This window comes from Simochromis diagramma, unplaced genomic scaffold (genome assembly GCF_900408965.1).
Source record: "Simochromis diagramma unplaced genomic scaffold, fSimDia1.1 OVJJ01000321.1, whole genome shotgun sequence".
Taxonomy (NCBI): domain Eukaryota; kingdom Metazoa; phylum Chordata; class Actinopteri; order Cichliformes; family Cichlidae; genus Simochromis; species Simochromis diagramma.
Genome location: NW_024386772.1, coordinates 7,558,391 through 7,580,231, shown reverse-complemented (window position 1 = coordinate 7,580,231; position 21,841 = coordinate 7,558,391). Strand labels below are relative to the sequence as shown.

Here is a 21,841-nt window from a genome sequence, read left to right as displayed (position 1 = left end):
GTGCGAGCGAGAGTTCATCACCTGCCTTTCCATAATAGTGCCATATGTCCAAAGGCAGCGTATGAGGTGACCCTGTGACAATGCTCTTTAAACTTTCTAATGTTCATTTTCAGGGAGTTTTCCTGGAATTAGACAAACTTGGCATCCACATCCTTCCTGTATGTGTGAACAGGAGCCCTCATCTGTCACATGTGCAACATGAGGTGATTTGAGTTTCAAGAGTGAAGCTTCTAGTCGCCGTATCTTGAAAAGTTAGACAGTGATGCTGCTGTGGCAAACTCCACAATCACCACCAAATCTTTGCATTCATATTCAGTTTGAAATTCATTTTTTTGGGTATCCTTCTGGTCCTCAAAATGGATTTAGGCAAAAGAGTAGAGTATGTCATGGGTTCATTCCTTTTGAGCATGTTGACCTCTATCAAGGTGCCGGCTCCCGAACAGCTTTGGTTACTGAAGTCAGGTGTCAGGGCCCTGCCTCACATCCCTTGTCTTTGGGTAAATCTCTCTTCCGTTTTACTTTTAAATCAGAATTTGGCTTTGTTTTATGCTTCAGCCGCCTTTTCAGTTCATTGGCATATTTTTTCCCTCTGATCTCACACTGTTTTTCAGCTCTCTGGGGTTGTTATTAGGATACGATCTGACCTGTTTAGTTGAAATAGCATCGTTACCGCAGAATGACATTTACAGGCAGAAGGAGTTATTGAGTTCAGGTCTCGCTCCCTTCTCTGGCAGAATATCTCCTAGTCAGTGAGCTCAAAACAGCTTCTAAGTGTTTTCACAAAATTGTTATTGCAGATCTGAATTACTTTTGAATGGATCTTGAGTGTTTTCTGTCTTTGCCTGTATTTGGCAGCAGTAATCTTATATAATGGTCTGAGAAACCAAGGGGAAAGTGTTCCGTATACTTTTTCTGGGTATATTTCCAAAACATATGTTTAGTGTTCTGGTCTAACATGGTGATGCTATTGCAGTTAGGCATGCTGTTCTGTGTTATACAGTGGGGCAAAAAAGTATTTAGTCAGCCACCGATTGTGCAAGTTCCCCCACCTAAAATGATGACAGAGGTCAGTAATTTGCACCAGAGGTACACTTCAACTGTGAGAGACAGAATGTGAAAAAAAAATCCATGAATCCACATGGTAGGATTTGTAAAGAATTTATTCGTAAATCAGGGTGGAAAATAAGTATTTGGTCAATAACAAAAATACAACTCAATACTTCGTAACATAACCTTTGTTGGCAATAACAGAGGTCAAACGTTTACTATAGGTCTTTACCAGGTTTGCACACACAGTAGCTGGTATTTTGGCCCATTCCTCCATGCAGATCTTCTCGAGAGCAGTGATGTTTTGGGGCTGTCGCCGAGCAACACGGTCTTTCAACTCCCGCCACAGATTTTCTATGGGGTTGAGGTCTGGAGACTGGCTAGGCCACTCCAGGACTTTCAAATGCTTCTTATGGAGCCACTCCTTTGTTGCCCGGGCGGTGTGTTTTGGATCATTGTCATGTTGGAAGACCCAGCCTCGTTTCATCTTCAAAGTTCTCACTGATGGAAGGAGGTTTTGGCTCAAAATCTCACGATACATGGCCCCATTCATTCTGTCCTTAACACGGATCAGTCGTCCTGTCCCCTTGGCAGAAAAACAGCCCCATAGCATGATGTTTCCACCCCCATGCTTCACAGTAGGTATGGTGTTCTTGGGATGCAACTCAGTATTCTTCTTCCTCCAAACACGACGAGTTGAGTTTATACCAAAAAGTTCTACTTTGGTTTCATCTGACCACATGACATTCTCCCAATCCTCTGCTGTATCATCCATGTGCTCTCTGGCAAACTTCAGACGGGCCTGGACATGCACTGGCTTCAGCAGCGGAACACGTCTGGCACTGCGGGATTTGATTCCCTGCCGTTGTAGTGTGTTACTGATGGTGACCTTTGTTACTTTGGTCCCAGCTCTCTGCAGGTCATTCACCAGGTCCCCCCGTGTGGTTCTGGGATCTTTGCTCACCGTTCTCATGATCATTTTGACCCCACGGGATGAGATCTTGCGTGGAGCCCCAGATCGAGGGAGATTATCAGTGGTCTTGTATGTCTTCCATTTTCTGATGATTGCTCCCACAGTTGATTTTTTCACACCAAGCTGCTTGCCTATTGTAGATTCACTCTTCCCAGTCTGGTGCAGGTCTACAATACTTTTCCTGGTGTCCTTCGAAAGCTCTTTGGTCTTGGCCATGGCGGAGTTTGGAGTCTGACTGTTTGAGGCTGTGGACAGGTGTCTTTTATACAGATGATGAGTTCAAACAGGTGCCATTCATACAGGTAACGAGTGGGGGACAGAAAAGCTTCTTACAGAAGACGTTACAGGTCTGTGAGAGCCAGAGATTTTCCATGTTTGAGGTGACCAAATACTTATTTTCCACCCTAATTTACGAATAAATTCTTTACAAATCCTACCATGTGAATTCATGGATTTTTTTTTCACATTCTGTCTCTCACAGTTGAAGTGTACCTCTGGTGCAAATTACTGACCTCTGTCATCATTTTAAGTGGGGGAACTTGCACAATCGGTGGCTGACTAAATACTTTTTTGCCCCACTGTAGGTGTGTGCAGTGCAATAGGCTGGAAGCACGTCCTCTTAGCCAAGGACATAGGTAAGTTAAGGCAGTTAACTTGTGAGGTAGATAGTAAGCATGTAACAATGCTCATAATGTCATACAGACTCTGAGCAGATGTTTTCATGAACTGTAAAAGTTAGTGGCCCATGGGTTATGTCATCATTTTCTGACTACATTGAAATTAGGATTTTTCTGGTAGTACATAAACAATTTTATAAGGAAAGCATCAGTGAACTTTCTCTGCATCAAATCATTTAAACATAAAAGCATTTAAAAGGATGGGATTCGTTCATCTTTGGGTGCAGAAGCTGAGCCCGTAAGTGATTAAAAGTGTGTATGGTTTAGCTTTAACTAAAGTGAGAACCCGAAGACTACCACCTTCAAACTTGACTATAAAATGTATGATGGAAGTACAGCTTCAGAGGAGAGCTTGCAAAAGTTTCAGCAGTAGACTCAGATATCACGAAGGATGCAGCAAAGTCTAGAACAGAAGCTTGTTAAGACAGAGGGGAAATTTAAAAGGAAAAGGAATCATGTACAGGCAAGATGGTGAGGAAGGAAACAATTGGAGAGAGATGACAGAAAGACAAGGATGCAGGATTGTTATAAGCAATCCTTTGGTGACAAGCCAAGAGGAGGGTGGGTGGGACAGGAGGTGGGAGATGGGGAGGAAGAGGGTTGGTGGATAGGGCAGAGAACTGAATAAGCATCAGGATGATTGAATGTGATCGAGAGAGGTGGAGACAGAGCTGGTTTCCAGATGCCTTGCCAGAAGATAAAGAGAAAGTAAGGAGCCAGGGTCCTCTCTAGGGAAATGCTCAGAGGAAGGAGAAGAGGAAATAGGGAATAGGAAGAGGGGGGCAGACAGGGGGCAAGTAGAGTTTTCCGGTAATACAAGTGGAAAAAAGTAGGACAAGATGTTAAGCATCAGGAAAAGAGACGGACAATATATTGGGCCCTTTGTTCCATAACCAATTATGGTCTGTAATGGCCAAATCATTTATTTGCTGATAGAGCATAATTGCACGTCAGAGGGTTTGACTAGTGGTAACTGAGCTAATAAATCTCAGATGATTTACCGCAGTCACACGAGCATGCACACACACAGATCATTTAGTGTACACGAAAAGAAGGGAGTGTTATCCTATCTGCTTGCTGAATCACAATTCCCACTCTACTGGAACATTAAGTAAACCTGCAGAGATGCTAATGCAATTACGGCACGCTTGCTCTGTACACAAATCAGAATAATTAAAAGGTCAAAGAGGACGCAGTAAGCCATTAATATCTCATCTGTATGTATTTGTTGGTGCTAAATTGCTTGGTGGATAGAGGGTTGTTTTTCAAAGGTAGAGGATACGCTTTTTTGTTGCTTGTTGTTTACTTGTCCTTGCAAGGCATTAGCTCTCTGCGTTAGGTTAACAACACACTTTTCTTTCCTGTCACTTATCAACATTGGCAAAAACACAGAGCTTGAACGCTAGTACTCATGTCCCATACAATGCATACACATGCACAATGGAAATGCAGTGAATACTTTAATGTGTGTGCAAGTGTTTTAGTCTGTGAACTCCAGGGAGCAAAGCTGCGTGTTCAGCAGTTGTCAATCCCTATGTGGCCATTGTTAACCTTGCATCGCTCAGCAGGTGTCCCGCTGCACAGGGTAAATTATCTGTGGGTGTTCAGTACAGTGATAATGGGGGGTTGCCCTTTGTCTAACCATCCCAAACACTTAATTGAAAAGTGTGGAGATATGCCAATGTGGTTAGCACAGAGGACCACTTCATGTGCTTTAAAAAACTTAAAGCCTGAAGTGTGGCAACTTACTTTAGCGAGATTTGCATAATCATTTCGGGGGTGCTTTTTTTTTACTGCAAAAGATGGCTCGATAAAAATGTGTGTAGCTTTCAGGTTTAAAAAGTTAAGTCATGGAATACATGCAAAACAAGAGAAAAGGCACACACTTTCTAATTCGTGATTGACAAGTGGATAACCTATGAAGATGTGCAGTGTCTCTCCATTTCTCTGTCAGATATCGCTCATCGCTCGTTACATCTGGTTTTGAAACACAAAGAGCCAGAGTTACTACGTGGGGGGGGGAAAACAGCGCATGATTGGAAGCCCCAAAGATGTGGTTAGTTCTATGGGTGATTTATAAAAGTTACAATGTTTTGGAGTCAGTCCATTACAGAATACAGAATTTAAAGGAAACAAAAAGATTTCTAAAAATGTTCAGATTAAGCCTTACGCATTTGTATTAACATTTTGTTGGATCTTTGTCATTTGACAGTCTAAACATAACATACGTTAATTTTTATTTATACATTTGTACTTACATGTCAAACATGAGTATTTTTTATATGATTTCGCAATGATAAGCTTTATTTTAAATATATATTAAATAATATGCTAAAATGATATTAAAACTGACGACTATGTTATTTTAATTTCAGCTGTCATTTTTCGATGACAACACTGCGCTGTCGTGCAGGCGCTATGGCGACAGTCTGTTGCTGCACATTATTTTGATGCAGCAGCTGTCAGATCCGGTATGATTTTATCCTATGGGGGACATGAAGTAATCGTATCGTACATCATGGAAGACAGTAACCCTAACAAAAGACTCAGATGCACTCAAAAGAAAAAAAGCAGCTTCTATGTCATTGCACAGGTTCGCTACTTGCATTGCTTTTCGAGGGCGATCTTCATCCTGAGGGCTGCCTTGACCTTTTCTTGCTTTTTATGAAGGTCTCTCAGGTGCTGATCTTGACTAAATCTAACATGTTAATCAAACATTATTGCTGTTTCACAGGGGAAGAAAGCAACGGCTTTGCTTTCATTCATCTAAGATTTTGATTGATTGTTGCTCTGTATGATTCTTGAGAGCTGTTGAGCTAATCCCAGGCCCAGTGTTGTTAATTACCACACCTCTCGCCTCCCCCAACTGTGATTGGCTATCTTTATCTGAGCAAGGATGCACCGTGGGGACTGTGTGTATCTGTGTGTGTGTGTACATATATATATATACACCACTCTGATGGGTCTCTTTTTATCAGAGCACATAAAGATGCAAAGATTGACGATCTTTTTTTCTCCTGTGGGCTCTGCTGGTAAGGATTTGCGAGATGGAGGAAAATAAATATATACACTCTCCCTCAGTTTATGCAAAGGAAAAAAAAAAGGGAGGAAAAAGTGGAGGCAGATGGAGGTGAAGAGGAGGAGGAGGGGAAGATGAGGAGTTGAGGACGGGGGAAGCAGGTGGGGAGCGGAGGTGTTGCCGGGGTGACAAGAAGAGAAGGATGAAGTGGGACGTGCCAGTGGAGCGTCGGTAATCTGGGGCTCTGGCTGGCTGACAGTACAGTCATACACACACTTGCACACATACCCTTGCTCAATCTATGGCCTGAAGCGCACAACCAGTGCACACAGGTCTGCAGTCGGTGGCCTGTCTTCAAGGTGTTTTAGGGCCAGGGCGAGTCATGTTTTCTCCTCCTACCCTGGCACGGCCACTCAGATGGACATAATGTGGAAGATGAAGAGAGAGAGAGCGAGAGAGAGCAGCAAATAAGACAGACAGCTAGGGACACACAATCAGACAGAGAGAAAAGAGACAATGTTTGGAACTGGCAGCCTCACTTTTCTCTCTCTCGCCCTCTTGCTTTCTTTGTGTGTGTCTTTCTCACTCGCTGCATTTCTTCCAATACTCCTACTCTCTCCCAACTCTTTCACAATCCTCTCGTCCCTCCCCGCCTTCCCTCGCTTTGAATTTTTTTTTTTTTTGTACGCAAATGTCCGCCCAAGCCAGTGTCCCAGTAAGGTGGCAGCAGCAGGGGATGAATGAGGAGATGGATGGAGGGATGGAGTGACCTAGAAGAAAACAGAGAGTCAGGGATAGAGAGCTAAAAGGAGCACGGATGGAGAATGCTGGGAAACCCTCAGGTGGGCAGTCGGAGTGGTCCCCTCACTCCTCTCCTCCGTTTGTGTGTCCTGGTCTCTGCTCGTTTTTGTCTATTGTCCATCTCCTTCCTTTCTTCCGTCTTTCTTTTCAGAGTTTTCTTTGAGCATTGTTGGATTTGCTTGGATGCTTGTGGCTTTTAATCTTGATAACTTGCAGCACTGAGGGACTTTGTGGATGTGTTTGACAGTGTGTTTGTGCATCTGTTTGATTGTGGTTGGTTGTCATGAGAGTCACGTAGCTCTGCTGTCTGCCTTTGCTTGCCTCCTGTATGTTCAAAGGCTGTTGAGCTTGGTTGCTCCTTTAGGACTTGCTGCTGTTGCTGCCACTGCTGCCTCATTCATGAGAAGCTTCTTCATAAACTCTGCTTTTGCGTCCCATGTGCCCTTTGGGAGTTTTTAAGTCATTTGTAGCCAGTCAGTTGTAGTTCATTTGATTTCTATTCTTGCGTCTTCTGCTGCCATGCTGGTTTATATTTGTGGTTTTTTTGCAAAAACTTTTCTTTTGCTGCTGTTGATGCTGATTTGTATTTACTGACTCTACGAGGGCTCCTACAATCCCTTAAATAGTGAACTTGTCTGTTTCCAAGGAGATGTCAGCTTGCCAAAATAAAAGCCCTCAGTCAGTGTTGCCACTCCCTTTTCATTTTCATTTTTCTCATATTCCTTTCTCTGTCCCTCTGCTGTCTGCACATATTTAGTACTAATATGATCCAGGGAAAACTAGTTGGATGATGCAGCGGGACAGCTGGGCCAGCAAGACCAGTTATTCTTCACAATTATACCACTCTAATGACCTTAGTGACAGCATGTGCGAGAATTTGTCGGGTGAGAGCATCAATGATACTGTGAAGCAACTACAACTTCTCTTTAGATATTCCTTGATGACGACTTCAGCTGAAGAGGATTGTGGTGAGATGCTAACATGGCACCTTCGCCCTCCAAAGCAGGGATATGACAGTAATGAGGGTGTGGGGTCTGTGTGTGTTTTTGTGTATTGGAGTTCTCATTAGCCCACTGGGTTTTAGTCAATAGAGGCCAGCTCCTCTCCTCCCTTTTTTGTCTCTTCCTGACAGCACACTATAGCACAAATTGGGATATGTTTGCAGTGTGTATATCTTTCAGGTGTGCGTGTACTGGTGTGTATGCAACCTGGTCAGTAATCCCCAATTTACAAGATGGCCTTCTGTTTCCCTTTTTTTTTATTGTTGCTTTACGAGAAGGCTCCTTCTCCCTGTTAATTAGTCAGCTGAACCCCAAGAGTTTAAACCATTATTTATTCATCATGCCCTTAGTTCAATCTCATCACTTAATAGCGAGTTAATGTGTGTCTGTACGCGTGCTTATGCGTGCATTTAGGATCAATGCCAGAAGGATGCAGGGTTCACAGAGTCAAACCGTCTAGTACACAAACACATACACACATCTTTGCAGAGATTAAAACGCAGCAAACTCTTCCTGAATAAGCGACTTCCTTCTTCTACGTCTTCTAAAAACGCCTACAGTCTGTCGTCTTCATAAAATGAGTTTAAAGGATTCGAGACAGCTAGACAATAGGCGGTGGGAGATTAAAAGTGGGCAGCTGACATTTGTGTGTGCTGGGATTTCTGTGTGGAAGATCTATGTTATGTGAAGGATCATAGATAGTATGTAGGTGTGTGTGTGTGTGTGAGGAGGGAAAGAGTAAGCTTGTTTGGCATTTTAAAATGTTTTATTTAATCTGTTATGTGCTATTAATACTCATCGTAAATCAAATGACAACTTGTCCTGACATTCGACACATGATAATCCGAAATGTTTAAAAAAAAAAACAAGTAATACAGTACCTTGCACTTTTTTGTAATTTCAAAAATATCACAATGGTACTGTTTCTTGTAAATTGTATGGTTTACAACAAAATGTCATTCTGGTTTATTTTCTATTATACACTATGTAACACTTGTTCTCTGAGTTATTTTCCTTACAGTGTTTCTGCATTTTAAAAAGCCGGGTTGATTAATGTTTGTTCATTTTTATATACTCTCTGGTTAAATATACTCTCTGGTTACAAACCTTGTCGAATCAGCTTTTTGGCTACAGTGGAATTTGTTTTAGAATCAACCTGATCTCTTTCCAAAAGACAGACTGTGAGACAGAGTTCCCATTTATAGGGTGTTAACCTGTGTGAATATTGATTACAGCACAAGTCTTTTCTAAATCTTTTTCATGCATTTGTCTTGTATTGTGGACTCTCTGAGGAGCAAGATATGATGCTCTTTGATGACAGAAAATTGCTTAACAAAGTGTTTGTGGGGGTTTTAGTGGTGGAAAGCAGCAAATCCTCACATTGCAGCACCAGAGACCGGCAAAAATTGTCCTTGATGAAGGGCATTGACAGTTAATCATTCGATGCATTTTGACAGTTTTTTTTCCTTTGTTTTGTTTTTTACAACTAGTATTTCACTACACCGAGTTATTGCTCCTGTTAGTTAGGATTCACTTTAAAAAATGCAGCTTTGCTTTGCCTTTATTCTCCAGGCACAGTTGAAACAGCACTTGAAACTCTGGAAGCGCACTGTTTGTCACTACCATGGAAAAAAGGAGAGAGATGTAAGGGTAAAATTGTTTGTGAAGAGACAGGAGAAAGGAGATGATGAAGGGCTGCGGCAGCATTTCTGAGAGCCCCATCTTACCCTCAAAGTGATATTTCTTTTTGATACATTTTCTTCCTCCTTTTCAGTCACATTGACACGACATGAACAGTCGACCTCTGGCAGCAGCTCTCTGTGGAGATGTGTTCTCACCACAAGTGTCCAGGTTATATTTAGAATATCAGCAATGGCAGATTTTCTGAAATATAAAAGCGTTTAACCTCCTCTTTCCACACTTGGAAACATATGCATGATAATGCAAGAATTTCTAGGCATTAGTTGTCACACTGCAAAATCACATAAAGACCATTGTCATGGCTAAATTATGATGTAACATCACAAACCTACAGTGAAGTGTGGAGTTACGGTTGGTCACAGGGCAATTTTAGTTATTTGGTGTGTTTGCTTATGGCCAAAAAGAAACTAAGAGTGAGTTGAAACATCTACATTTCTATCTTTTTCTATTTGGGAAAACCTCGTGTCCATGAACCCATACAATCAAGGATTTTCGCTATAAGCTGTTAAGCATTATAACACAATTATAGCACATACAAGGACAAATGTCTAAATCTTACTGCCTTGTATATGAGACACTTCAAAGCCAGACCAGCCTCTCTTTAACAGGGAATTATGACAATCTAGATTAATTGTTAATCCTAATATGATAGTCTGCATAATGAAAACTAGGAAGGACTTTCATCCTTGAAATGATAGCAAATCACACTAATCCCTAAATGTTCTCAAAGTAACAACAACATACTCTGACTACATTACATAATTAACAATCCAACACAATGGGCAGCACATTGAACACATTTTAGGAGTGGTCAGAAACTTGTAAATAACTCCTGAAAGAATAAAGTTACGTTGAAACCAAGCACACCATTGTTTTTCTTGTGACATTACCAATAAGTTTGATGTGTCACATGGCCCTCTTCCTATTGAAAAAACAAAAGTTGTATCCAAGATGGCCGACTTCTAAATGGCCACCATGGTCACCACCCATCTTGAGGAGTTTGCCCCCTCACATATACTAATGTGCCGCAAACAGGACTTTAATATCACCAACCATTCCCATGTTATCACGGTGTATCCATATAAATGGCCCACCCTGTACTTCTAGACCAGTTAATCTGAAGTAACATGTAAATGTAACCAAAAATAACCTTCTTAAAGATATTGCGTTTGTACTCATTTATAAATCCAGTATTTGTCAAACAAGATTATTTTTCATTTACTCCACAAAGAAAAATTGCCATCTCTCTCTGTTTGTCTGCCAGCAGGAACGTTAGAAAGTTTGCAGAAAGGTACAGCATCGGCAGAGGAAGACCCCATTAGTTTTTCAAGCCCGTGAGCATCCCGTTAGCTGCATCTTAAATGCTATACCACCACCAGTGGTCACAAAAATATGATGGATGTACATTTTTAACCATTTTCAGACCTGAGATACTGGTGGATTGCTTGGCTCCAGCTAGGAGACAAAATGACCCTATGACATGAATTTTTAATATCCATTAAAAATAAAAACACCCAAAAGTTATCACATAGATTATTTCTTTCCATCACATCCGATCAAAATTTACTGCAAAGCTGTGAAAAACATGCTGACATGTGGTCATATGTCAGCATTGCTTTTTGTCTCTTAAGTTAACTTGTTATATTGACCCTTGGGACCCTTTTTTGAGAAAACACAGTTTGTGGCGCTGGACCACTGAAAGTGTTGCAATAAGAAAGAAATCATAATTTTCTATTATCCTATTAGCTCTGAGAGTATGATGACATTTATGATGAAATCTTCAGTGAATGTCAGCATATATGCAAAGTGACCTTTGGCCTTTGCACAAAGGTCTTTTTTTTGACCATCTACTGTTCCATAAATCCTATACTTATTCAGGATTGCACTGCACGTGTGAAAACAGTTTTAATCTATTTTTTTATGACTTAGAAAGCAGTTTGTTTTCTAATGGTTCCAGGTCATGATTGAAGCATGGCTCTGGGCCTTCTTCATTCATTCCCTGGGCTCTGCCGCAGCTTTATGTCCTGTTGACCAGCCACAGTGTAGCAATGCCAATGGTGGATCTGGGCTGAGAATCAGGAAGACTAGATTTTTGGAGGTTGAAACTATTTGTGTCGTGGGCAGGAGATGGTTTCGGTGTTGGGGGGTGGGGGAGACCATGAAAGCAGTGCTGTAGCCAGAGGCGCCATCTACAGACAGAAAAAAATGGAACATTTGTACACACATGGCTTCAGGGTGAGAGCAACAGCAGGTCAAAAGCAGAATATAACTAGATGTCAGATGGAGATGAGAGTGCTTAGTTTTCTTTCTTCATATAATTAAAGCCAGTGTTGCATTTTTTTGACTGTAGGGAAGATGTGCATATAAGAGCAGAGCGAGGCCGAAAGAGACAAAGAAGTTGGAGAACATGCCATGAGTGACTGACAAGCTTTTAAGATGGAACTAGAAATATCTCAAAAGCATCTAGCGAAGCATAAAGAGCTCCACAGTCTCAAGTTGGAGGAAAAAGACAAAATATGGCCAAAAAGAAGCAGGGATAGCAAGAGAGAATGGAGGAAGGCTCTGTGTTTGAAAAACTGAAGTTAAAACCTGCCACATCAAAAACAAAAGTGCTCTTTATGGCATCAAACGAATCAGGGTCTTTTTGGTGTGTATGCCAAAACCATACGAGCAGGAGACTGTGAAGCCTTTCTGTTTTGGATCAGATTACAAGTTGGTAAAATCCCCTGATTTGTTAAATTCAGTGACCAATAAATCCCGCACTAAATCTTTCAATCCCGCTCTCTTCATGTGTTTATCTTCCACATCTTTGCTAAGGAAATATGCAGGTGATGTATACAAACACTAATTCATTGACATGTAGGAGTTATGAGGACTAACTGAAGATGACAGCCTCTACTTAGATGTACCAATTTGTGAATACACTTCACTGAAGTCAACTAATCGATTGCAAAATGCAGTATTTGCAGGAGCAACGATGGCGCTTCACTTAAATATTTATCTACAGTCCATCATTTAAAAGTAAAAACTTGTGTCAGTGCATCGATTTTGACTTCAGATAACATTAAGTTCAATTGGTTATTCACCGAGTTGATATTTGCTGGATGGTAAGGTGGAAGCAAGATATTTCAGGTGTTTTTTGAACATTAACCTCCTGAGACCCGAACTCTTCCATAACATTAATTTTAAATTTCTCTTTGATATTTGGGCTGATTGGCACCTGATGAATGTAAAAACAAAGAATTACCAGATTTTTTTAATTTATTTTTTTACCTAATTTTTGTTTCTGAGAAAAATGAGATCCACATATAAGGATATTTGTTTAAAATTTCAATAGAACAGTGGCAGTATAATGTCCTCGTAAGTGGATATCAGGCCCTTGTAGAGCAAAATGTAGTATTTTGGTGTAGACAACCCAAAATGTGATGTCCACATATAGGTACGCCAAGTTCTTTTTTCTGTCTTTGCAGCTATGGTATAACATGGGTCTGAAGAAACTAGGGAGCCAATGATATCAATACCTTAATTCAGCTGCTGTTAAGCCGTATTCCTCCTTCTAAGGGAGATAATGGGGATGATTCTTAGATTTAATACAATGTTAGGGTTGGTGTAAAGATTTTTTTCCTAACTTTGTAAAGTAAAATGCGACAAATCTGTAACACTTTATAATATAGCCCATGCCCAAGTGCATAAATCACCTGTTATTTTCTTTTAAATTACAATGCAATTGTGTTTACCCTTTACCCACAAATACTTAATGGTAGATACGCTATAATAGGGTGTAACAAGTCAGGCTTTTACAGGAGACTGTGTAAGTCATTGGTAAGTAAGTAAGTAATGCTTAAAAACTAATGCATGAGTAACTTTAATTATTGCATAACTTCATTCAGTCAACTTCCCCCCCAAAAAGTACAGCGTAGTTACGATGTAAGATGGGAAAATATTATTGATTATCATAAAAGTGCACACTACTTAAAAAAACTACTTAGTTATGTAGTGCTTAAATTAATGTACTGTTTAGTAATTTCTTTGTTTCCTGTAAAAACCTGACTTGTTGCTGCCATATTCTAGTTGTTCTACCTTTAAATATTTGTGGTAATATGTAATATAATCAATATAATCAAATAAAATCTACTGAAATTCCATTTAATTACAGGGGATTTACACCCCTAGTTATGGGTTGTACTATAAAGTGTTGCTAATACTTTCACAATAAATAAAAAATAAAAATGCAGTTTTCATTTATTTGCACTCGTTTCAGTGTTGTACTCACTGTTGTACTATACGATGGGGTGATGAGGGTATGGCTTGGGTAGGAAAGACTTTTCATGTGAGTTGCTGACTGATGAAATACTGTGCTTTGTTGTGGGAGATCCGTCTGTTTGTCTCTCTGTCCATCTTCTGGGAGTTCTCTGGTGAGATGAATGTCTTCTTGTCAAATTGTAGACTCCCTCCTGTCAAACACACACTCCCAATCCTATTTATAACCAGACACTCACTCAAAAATGCTAATGAGTCTCTGGGTAACAAATGGATTTGGACGTTTCACAACCTGGATTCTGCTCTCTGCTCTTTCCCCACTGCCTTTCTGGCCCCCGACTCTAACGGTTGATTTTTTTTTTGTTTCTTTTTTTTCTGTCTTGTTCGGTGCACACCTCATTTCAGCCCACTTCTCCACTCTCTTTCTTCACTTTTCAGCTGTTTTTCAACGCTTACCTGAAAACCATCAATTACTCCTCTCTTCACTGCCCTCTTACTGCCGGCCTCTATATTCCCATTTTTCTTTTTTTGCTCTCTAAGTTTCATCTACCTCAATACTTAGGTTCTCTTCCCGTCTATCTGTAGCAACCATTGTCTCTCTGTCAATCTCCATCTCTTTTTCTCTGTCTCCCAGCTCGTTGTGAGTCAGTGCTAGTTCTTACTGGATCAGCCATGTGCGGCTCTGCCAAGTGCTCTGGTGCTGTGGGGCAGAACATTTAACAATTGTCAGATTCAAGCTTCATTCAGCTAGCAGGTGGCAGGAAGAAAAGATTGGAACAATCGCTAAAATAGAGACATTTTTGATGTCTTATTTTAATATTAAATACTTCTGTATTCTCCCTTAAAGACCTAGGATCCCAAAAGAGGCCTGATTTAGTTTTAAAACTGTGATACCCTGCCTATTTATGTGTGTCCAGAGAGGCAGCTTCTCTGTGGGTGTGATTGGCAGCATGAGGCCTTAAGATTGAAGGAAAAACATTCAGTCAGATTGGCCTTGGGACTCATCATAACTGACATTTAACTTGAGTAAATGTTACTTGGTGCTCTTGAGTTTTAGGGAGTAGGTGTTTTTGGCATGCCTGTACCAAGCCCTGCAGCTATTAGTCCCATGATATAATACAATAAGTGACTAAAAGTATACTATAGGGAGCACTGTAGCATTCAGAGCTTTTACATGGTATAATATGGAATCAAAAGGTTTCCTGTAAATTTAAATTAGTGGAAACTGAATGTTAAATGTACATCCCAATAAGCTATCTAAAGTCAAAAAAAGCAAACTAACCAAAAAGCAACAGAACACATTTGATGTTTTCTCTCCTTTGGTTTGATTGATTTTGACTGCTGCAGTTAAAGTGTTTTGAAGTGGTGGCAGCAACATTGGCTAATCCTCGTCTTGCTGCAGTAAGCCATTTGGGAGTGAGCTGAGACACTGAGGTTAGTCTGGAAGGGCACAGTAAACTTTACTGCTCTATTTCTAAGTTTCATCAACTAAAATTGCTATTCACCACAATAAAAAAAAAAAAAGAAAGAAAGAAAACTCAAACTCAGAAAGTGACATCATTTATTGGTTTTTGAGGTTCATCTTTACCGCTTTAAGACCTTTAACACAAGAATTGCACAAGCCTTGTGATTTTGATGATTTTGGCTTATACTCATGAAAAATGGAAATCCAGTATCTCGTTCTTTCAATAGTAATTTACTCAAATGAAATATTCTACAGTATAAATAGTGTGTATTTCACAGTCTAGTTCAGCTCATAAAGCTGTAATCATGGAGAAGACTGCTGACTTGACAGTTGTCCAGATAACAACCATTGACATGCTCCATAATCACTGTAAGCCACAGAAGGTCATTGCTGAAAAAGCTGGATGTTCGCAGAGCGCTGTATTGAAGCATATTAAGGGAAAGTTTAGTAGAATGAAAAGTGTGGTAGGAAAAGGTGCATAATCAACAGAAATTACTGCAGCCTTGAGAGTCTTGTCAACAGATGTTGATTTAAGAACTTGAGAGACCTTTGCAAGGAGTGGACTGAGGCTGGTGTCTGTGCATCAAGAGCCAGCATGCAGACGTCTTCAGGAAAGGTGCTACAACTGTTGCATTCTGTATTAAGTCCCTCCTGAATCAGAGACAACATCAGAAGCATCTTCACTGTGCTAAGGAGAAAAGGGACTGGACTGTTGCTCAGTTGTTCAAAGTCCTCTTTTCAGATGAAAGTACATTTTACATTACATTTTGAAATCAAGGTCCTAGAGTCTGGATGAAGAGTGGAGAGGCACAGAAACCAAGGTGTTTGAAGTCCAGAGTGAATTTTCAACAGTCTGTGATGATTTGGGGTGCCATGTCATCTACTGGTGTTCGTGCTGGTTGGTCCACTCAAAGCCAGTGCAGCTGTCTACTAATGTCCAATTGATTTTAGACATTATAACCAATATTGGCTATGTGCTTATCTATCAGTATCTGCATTTGCAATCCTGATAAATGACATTTAAAAGGGTAAAAGACAGATGGGAGAAACCCTTCAACCATGTTATTATTGCTGATATTAAATAAATTGTCCACCAGAGGGCACTCCATAATTTCCTTGTCGGCAACACAGATGTTTGGGAACGCCAGAAACACAAGTATAATCTGGCAGAGCCTAATTAAGTAAATAGGTAAATACTAGGGGTGCAACGATACTCTTATCGATATTGAACCGTTCGATACAGTGCTTTCGGTTCGGTACGCATATGTATCGAACAATACAAAATTTGTAATTTATTTTATCAACTTTCCTTCTGACGATGCTGTCTGTGTTGAGCGCTCAGTGAATCTGCGTTCGACTACTCCGCCTAGGCTGCACTGTCTAGCGCAGATCCACTGAGCGTTCAACACAGACAGCATCGTCAGAAGGAAGAGCGCAGGGCAAGCTAGCGAGACAGAAGTTAAGCTCTCCTTGTAACATGGCAAATTGAACCTCCCCCACCCTCATTCAGATCTGGCGTTTGGAATTATTTTGGTTTTCATGTGACGTATGACCCTGAAGGTAAGCGCATCATGGACTAAAGTAAAACAGTATGTTGGATGTGCCACGCAATGCTCAATTACATGGGTGGGAACTAGTGTGTTAGCGCAGTTAGCTCGTTAACGTGTTGGCCGTCTAGCCCCACGCAGGGGTAGCTCGTTAACGGAGATTTGCCGTGTTGTGGCGTTAACGTCATTTCAACGAGATTAACGCTGACAGCACTAGTGGGAACACAACGAATATGACTGCACATTTATGCAGACATCATCCTAGTGCAAAGACAAGTGGAAGCAGACAAAAACAACAAGCATGCATGCTACAAACTTTACCCGAGTCATTTAGACAGCCGTTAGCACATGATTCTCCTTATGGGGACCTGATATGTTTAATATTGTGGCGAGCTCAGACAAGGAGGAGACGGAGGTATCGTTTGGTCTTGCTTCCCGTGAGCTAGCCAGGGAGCACAGCCGTTTATTGACATCTGCAGAAGAACACTGCGCTAACTAACTGCTCAGCGCGGCAACCGCATAGCAACAACAACACACAGAGCACCCTCTGACCCCGGAAGGACACACCGTCGCAGCGAGAAGGCGTCACCCGTCACTATGGCAACATAAACAAAACATAACTGTACAAACAGAACCCCGAACAGCCCTGACCCGCTACATAGCCCCCACCTAAGGGGTCAGTCGTCCCCGACGACCCCATTACCCCACACAAAGTCCTGCAAATGTCCAGGTGCCTTCTTCTGGCGCACCGGCCGGTCACGACCGGTGTCCCAGATCTACTGGCGTTTAGATCAACTGGCGTTGGTCGAACAGATGTGTGGCAGCCTTGCGTTTCAGGAGCTGCTACCAACAAACCAGCAAAAAAACGGCAAATGTGTCATCTGTGACACTTGTGAGGTTATCTCAAACACACTCCGTCAGTCTTGATGCTGTTGAACAACAAAATGTTTAAAATGTGGCGAGTTTACCTGGTGATATCCTCATTCGCGACGCGATCGCGAAAACAGCAAACAAGTAACACCACGCCGATGTTGTTCACAGGACAGCAAGAGTAAACGATCGGGAGACTCTTGTCGTCGTTATCGTTCCCCTCGCACGTTTTATTTCCCCGGTTTCAGCGTTTTTGCTTCACAACTAAAGCGAGCAGTTTACTTTGTGCACTAACATGGACTCGAGTCAACCAGCGCCACCTCTGGCCAAGTGCCACAGCCTACAGCCAGATCAACCTGTGACACACATCTGCAGCACGTTTGATTTCGTTTCTTGCACAACACATTTGTACCTTTCAATTGTGTCTGTTTGTGCGTCGTGCAAATAAACCTTTGAAATGAATGAAATGATATCATGTATTTATTATCAGCCTACATTTGTACAAAATTCCAAATTATATACACAAAGTCATAGAAATCACCACTCCAATTGGTCATCATGATTTTAATATTCTCTTTTCCCATAACAAGGAAATACACCTTGGACAAATATGACACATCAATATTTCATTGGTGTTGTCACATCACATCCTGTAAGCATCGTCTGCCTGTGTCCTTTCCCTGGAAATTAATATTTCCAGCCAATATAGGCAATTCATCAACATGGCTGGAGAGTTGGTAGTTATATATAAAGTCAGTGACTCAGGTGTGTCGCTTGGTTTGTCATCTGTTTGTGAGACTGGAGGAGACGTAGAAATCTTTTGTTTTAAATCTTAGTTAGGAAGGTTCCTGTTTTAAAACAAGCACGTTTTGTGAGAAATGCAAGAAGTACATCTGCAGAAAGCACACAGTTACATTCCCTCCATCATGTGGACAAAATTGAAAATGTTGAGCATTGAAAAACTGAGAACGTTGGGCAAGTTCAAAAGAAATGTGTTTGTAAGAACGAAAAACCAAATTGTTCCTAAAATAGTTATGGAAAGTCTAACTGTTGTATGTCTGTGTTCTACATGTTTATCTGATGGGAAATAAAGTTGCTATTGTTTCATTGCAGTTTTTGAACAATTCTGAGTGGATTTACACAGTACGGATCTAAATGACCCGCAACAAAATCAATGTCATTTTTTTGTTCTTCAACATAATACAAGGGTTAATTTCCAAAACTTCCATATGATCTTCAATTTGTAGCAGATCCACTATCACACAGCAGCTGGAGCAGTTTCAAATGGAGGTCAGTCCACTACTACCATAGCCTACTACTAGATTAACTTGTGACACATCTGCACCTGCTGCTATGATCACAGTGAGTAGAGGCTGAGTGGCTGCACTTACCCCGGGTACATCCAAATCTACCCACAAACATGTTGAAAGATGCAATGCCAGCCATGTGGATTGTCAACACTGAAAACAAAGACAACAGGGATCAATTTTTTCTGTTTATTTAGCACCCACAACATTTGTAGTCGCCTTCTGCACAGGGCAAGTCCACACACACCGTGTGGTAGGGGAGACCGGAGATAGTTGTAACGTGGGTCAGTTGTAACACTTCCAATTTCTCCAATCAGAGCTAAGTTTCAAATGATGTGACTCATCCTGTGCATGCCCAATTCAGTTCTGCTATCACATGTGAAAAATCAGCACATTTTGTCAAACACAGACAATTTAACACGAAAAAAAGTAATTTGTATGCCAAAAAGTATGTTTTTCTACTTTATTTCAATTTGTAATAGCATTATCTGCTTTGCAGTTAAACTCGTCAAACTTAAATTATGTTATTTGTATGTCTATGGGGATATATTCTGTGTAGGTCTTTAGAGCTAGTGTTTTAGCTGTTGGCTGTAATGTTAGCTAGTTCATGGCTATAGGAGTCTGGGTCAGTTGTAACAGCAACAGTCTGGGTTAGTTGTAACAATAATGCAGATGTTACAACTTACCACACTATTACTTTAACTTATATTAAACAAGTTGGGGCAACGACATCAGCAGAGAGAGGTTCACTGGTCGCATTTGTATATGCGGTTAATGCCATTGGCAACACAATTCCTCCACTGTTTGTGTTCCCACACATACATTATGCAGACCACTGTGTCAGAGATGGACCAGTAGGAAGTATTGGTAGTGGAAATAAATCAGGATGGGTGCAAGAAAGATTTCCTCATCTTTCTGAAGCACTTTGCAAACCACACCAAGGTAAGCCATGATAAAAAGTAATGGAATTACGATGCTGGTGAACAACTACATTTTTTCAGCTTCATTGTTATGTTCAAAATTGGTGCAAGAGTTGTAGGTTATAATGCCCATTGAGCCAATGAGACCAAACTCAAGGAAGACCAACCAAAATTAATGAAATATTCAGTTGCAGAAAATTCCATAATTTGTCTTTTTTGGGGGGGTTGGAATATGTTCAAAAGTTAGATTTCTGCATTCTGTCACACACACACACAGCTACATAAATGGATGTAAGTGCATTCATGTGTTGAATAAACAAAGATTACATGTTAATATTTTGTTAGTACCCTTATTTCATTGTGTTACATTTTACCCCAGGATATGTTACAACTAACCCAGACTATGGGGTTAATTGTAACATTTCACTCTTTGTGTTTGAGGCCATACCATGAAATAGGTAATTGTGCTGCAGAGAAAATAGCTGCACTATTTAATAGCAGAGACATGTAAATACTTTGCATTACATTTTGAATCCACTACCTTAAAAGAGCTCCAATTTACAGACAGAAATGTCAAAAATGTTACAACTATCCCCGGTCTCCCCTACCACTTTCCACAGAAGGTGCATTCAATCTGCAAGATTGAATGAGATTGTCAGAGTCATTGTCTGACTGTTTATTACTAATCACTGTGTAACTGCTGTACATTCACAGTAACTGCCATCTCCTTACAAATGTTTATTAGATTAACCACACTTATACAGACTGTATATCACAACCAACTCTGAAATGTTCGTTTGCAGAGGGGAGACACAGGCAGACTATGCTAACGACATGTGATGTTACAATGGTGAAATATTAGTGTGTCATATATTTGTTCATGACATTTTTCTTATGGGCAAAAGTATTGATATCAGGATGGTGATTCTTATGACTATGTGTATGTCATTTGGCATTTTGTACAAATGTAGGCTGATAATAAATACATGATATCATTTCATTCATTTCAATGGTTTATTTGCATGACGCACAAACAGACACAATTGAAAGGTACAAATGTGCATGACACGAATTCAAACGTGCTGCAGATGTGTGTCACCAGTTGATCTGGCTGTAGGCTGTGGCACTTGGCCAGAGGTGGCGCTGGTTGACTAGACTCCATGTTAGTGCACAAAGTAAACTGCTCGCTTTAGTTGTGAAGCAAAAACGCTGAAACCGGAGAAATAAACCGTGCGAGGGGAACGATAACGACGACAAGAGTCTCCCGATCGTTTACTCTTGCTGTCCTGTGAACAACATCGGCGTGGTGTTACTTGTTTGCTGTTTTCGCGATCGCGTCGCGCATGAGGATATCACCAGGTAAACTCGCCACATTTTTAAACATTTTGTTGTTCAACAGCATCAAGACTGACGGAGTGTGTTTGAGATAACCTCACAAGTGTCACAGCTGACACATTTGCCGTTTTTTTTGCTGGTTTGTCGGTAGCAGCTCCTGAAACGCAAGACTGCCACACATCTGTTCGACCAACGCCAGTTGATCTAAACGCCAGTAGATCTGGAACACCGGCGGGGGAAAAGTCACTCGGGTCAGAACATGGGGTGCCACCATCATCCCACTTCTGACACCAATGTGGCGAGCTCAGACAACGAGGAGACGGAGGTGTCGTTTGGTCTTGCTTCCCGTGAGCTAGCCAGGGAGCACAGCCGTTTATTGACATCTGCAGAAGAACACTGCGCTAACTAACTGCTCAGCGCGGCAACCGCATAGCAACAACAACAACAACAACACACAGGGCGCCCTCTGACCCCGGAAGGACACACCGTCGCAGCGAGAGGGCGTCACCCGTCACTATGGCAACATAAACAAAACATAACTGTACAAACAGAATCCCGAACAGCCCTGACCCGCTACAATATGCTGCTGAGAATATAGCCCAGAAGAAGCGTATAGTATAGCTTTTATTTTGGAAAGAGCCATTTCTCTGTAATAAACTCTCTTTTCCAAAGATGAGTGATTCCTCAATCAGATACAGGTGTTACCGCGCCAGATCCGCGGCCCCGAACCGTAGTAAGGAAACCTCTGGCAGTTACTTGAAGGTTCCGTAACTGACTCGTAGCCGGCAACAGCTTACTATACAGGTCAACTCCGCTAGCAAAAAGATCGAAGGAGGCGTAGGAAACTGCTTCACCGAACTTTATTTCTTCTCTAAGGCACGAACACCGCGTACAGTGGGCTGAAACAGTTTACTCACA

At 41.1% G+C, this 21,841-nt stretch overlaps 1 protein-coding gene across 1 annotated transcript in view; it reads left to right on the top strand.

The window, feature by feature from the left end:
- Positions 1-2,609: 2,609 nt before the first annotated feature.
- si:ch211-278a6.1 (SRC kinase signaling inhibitor 1) overlaps positions 2,610-21,841 on the top strand; it is a 79,635-nt gene continuing 60,403 nt past the window's right edge. Inside the window, exon 1 of the mRNA XM_040046167.1 lies at positions 2,610-6,558. Within this exon, the coding sequence (XP_039902101.1) occupies positions 6,534-6,558 (25 nt within the window). The 5' untranslated portion in view covers positions 2,610-6,533. The remainder of the gene's footprint in view (positions 6,559-21,841) is intronic.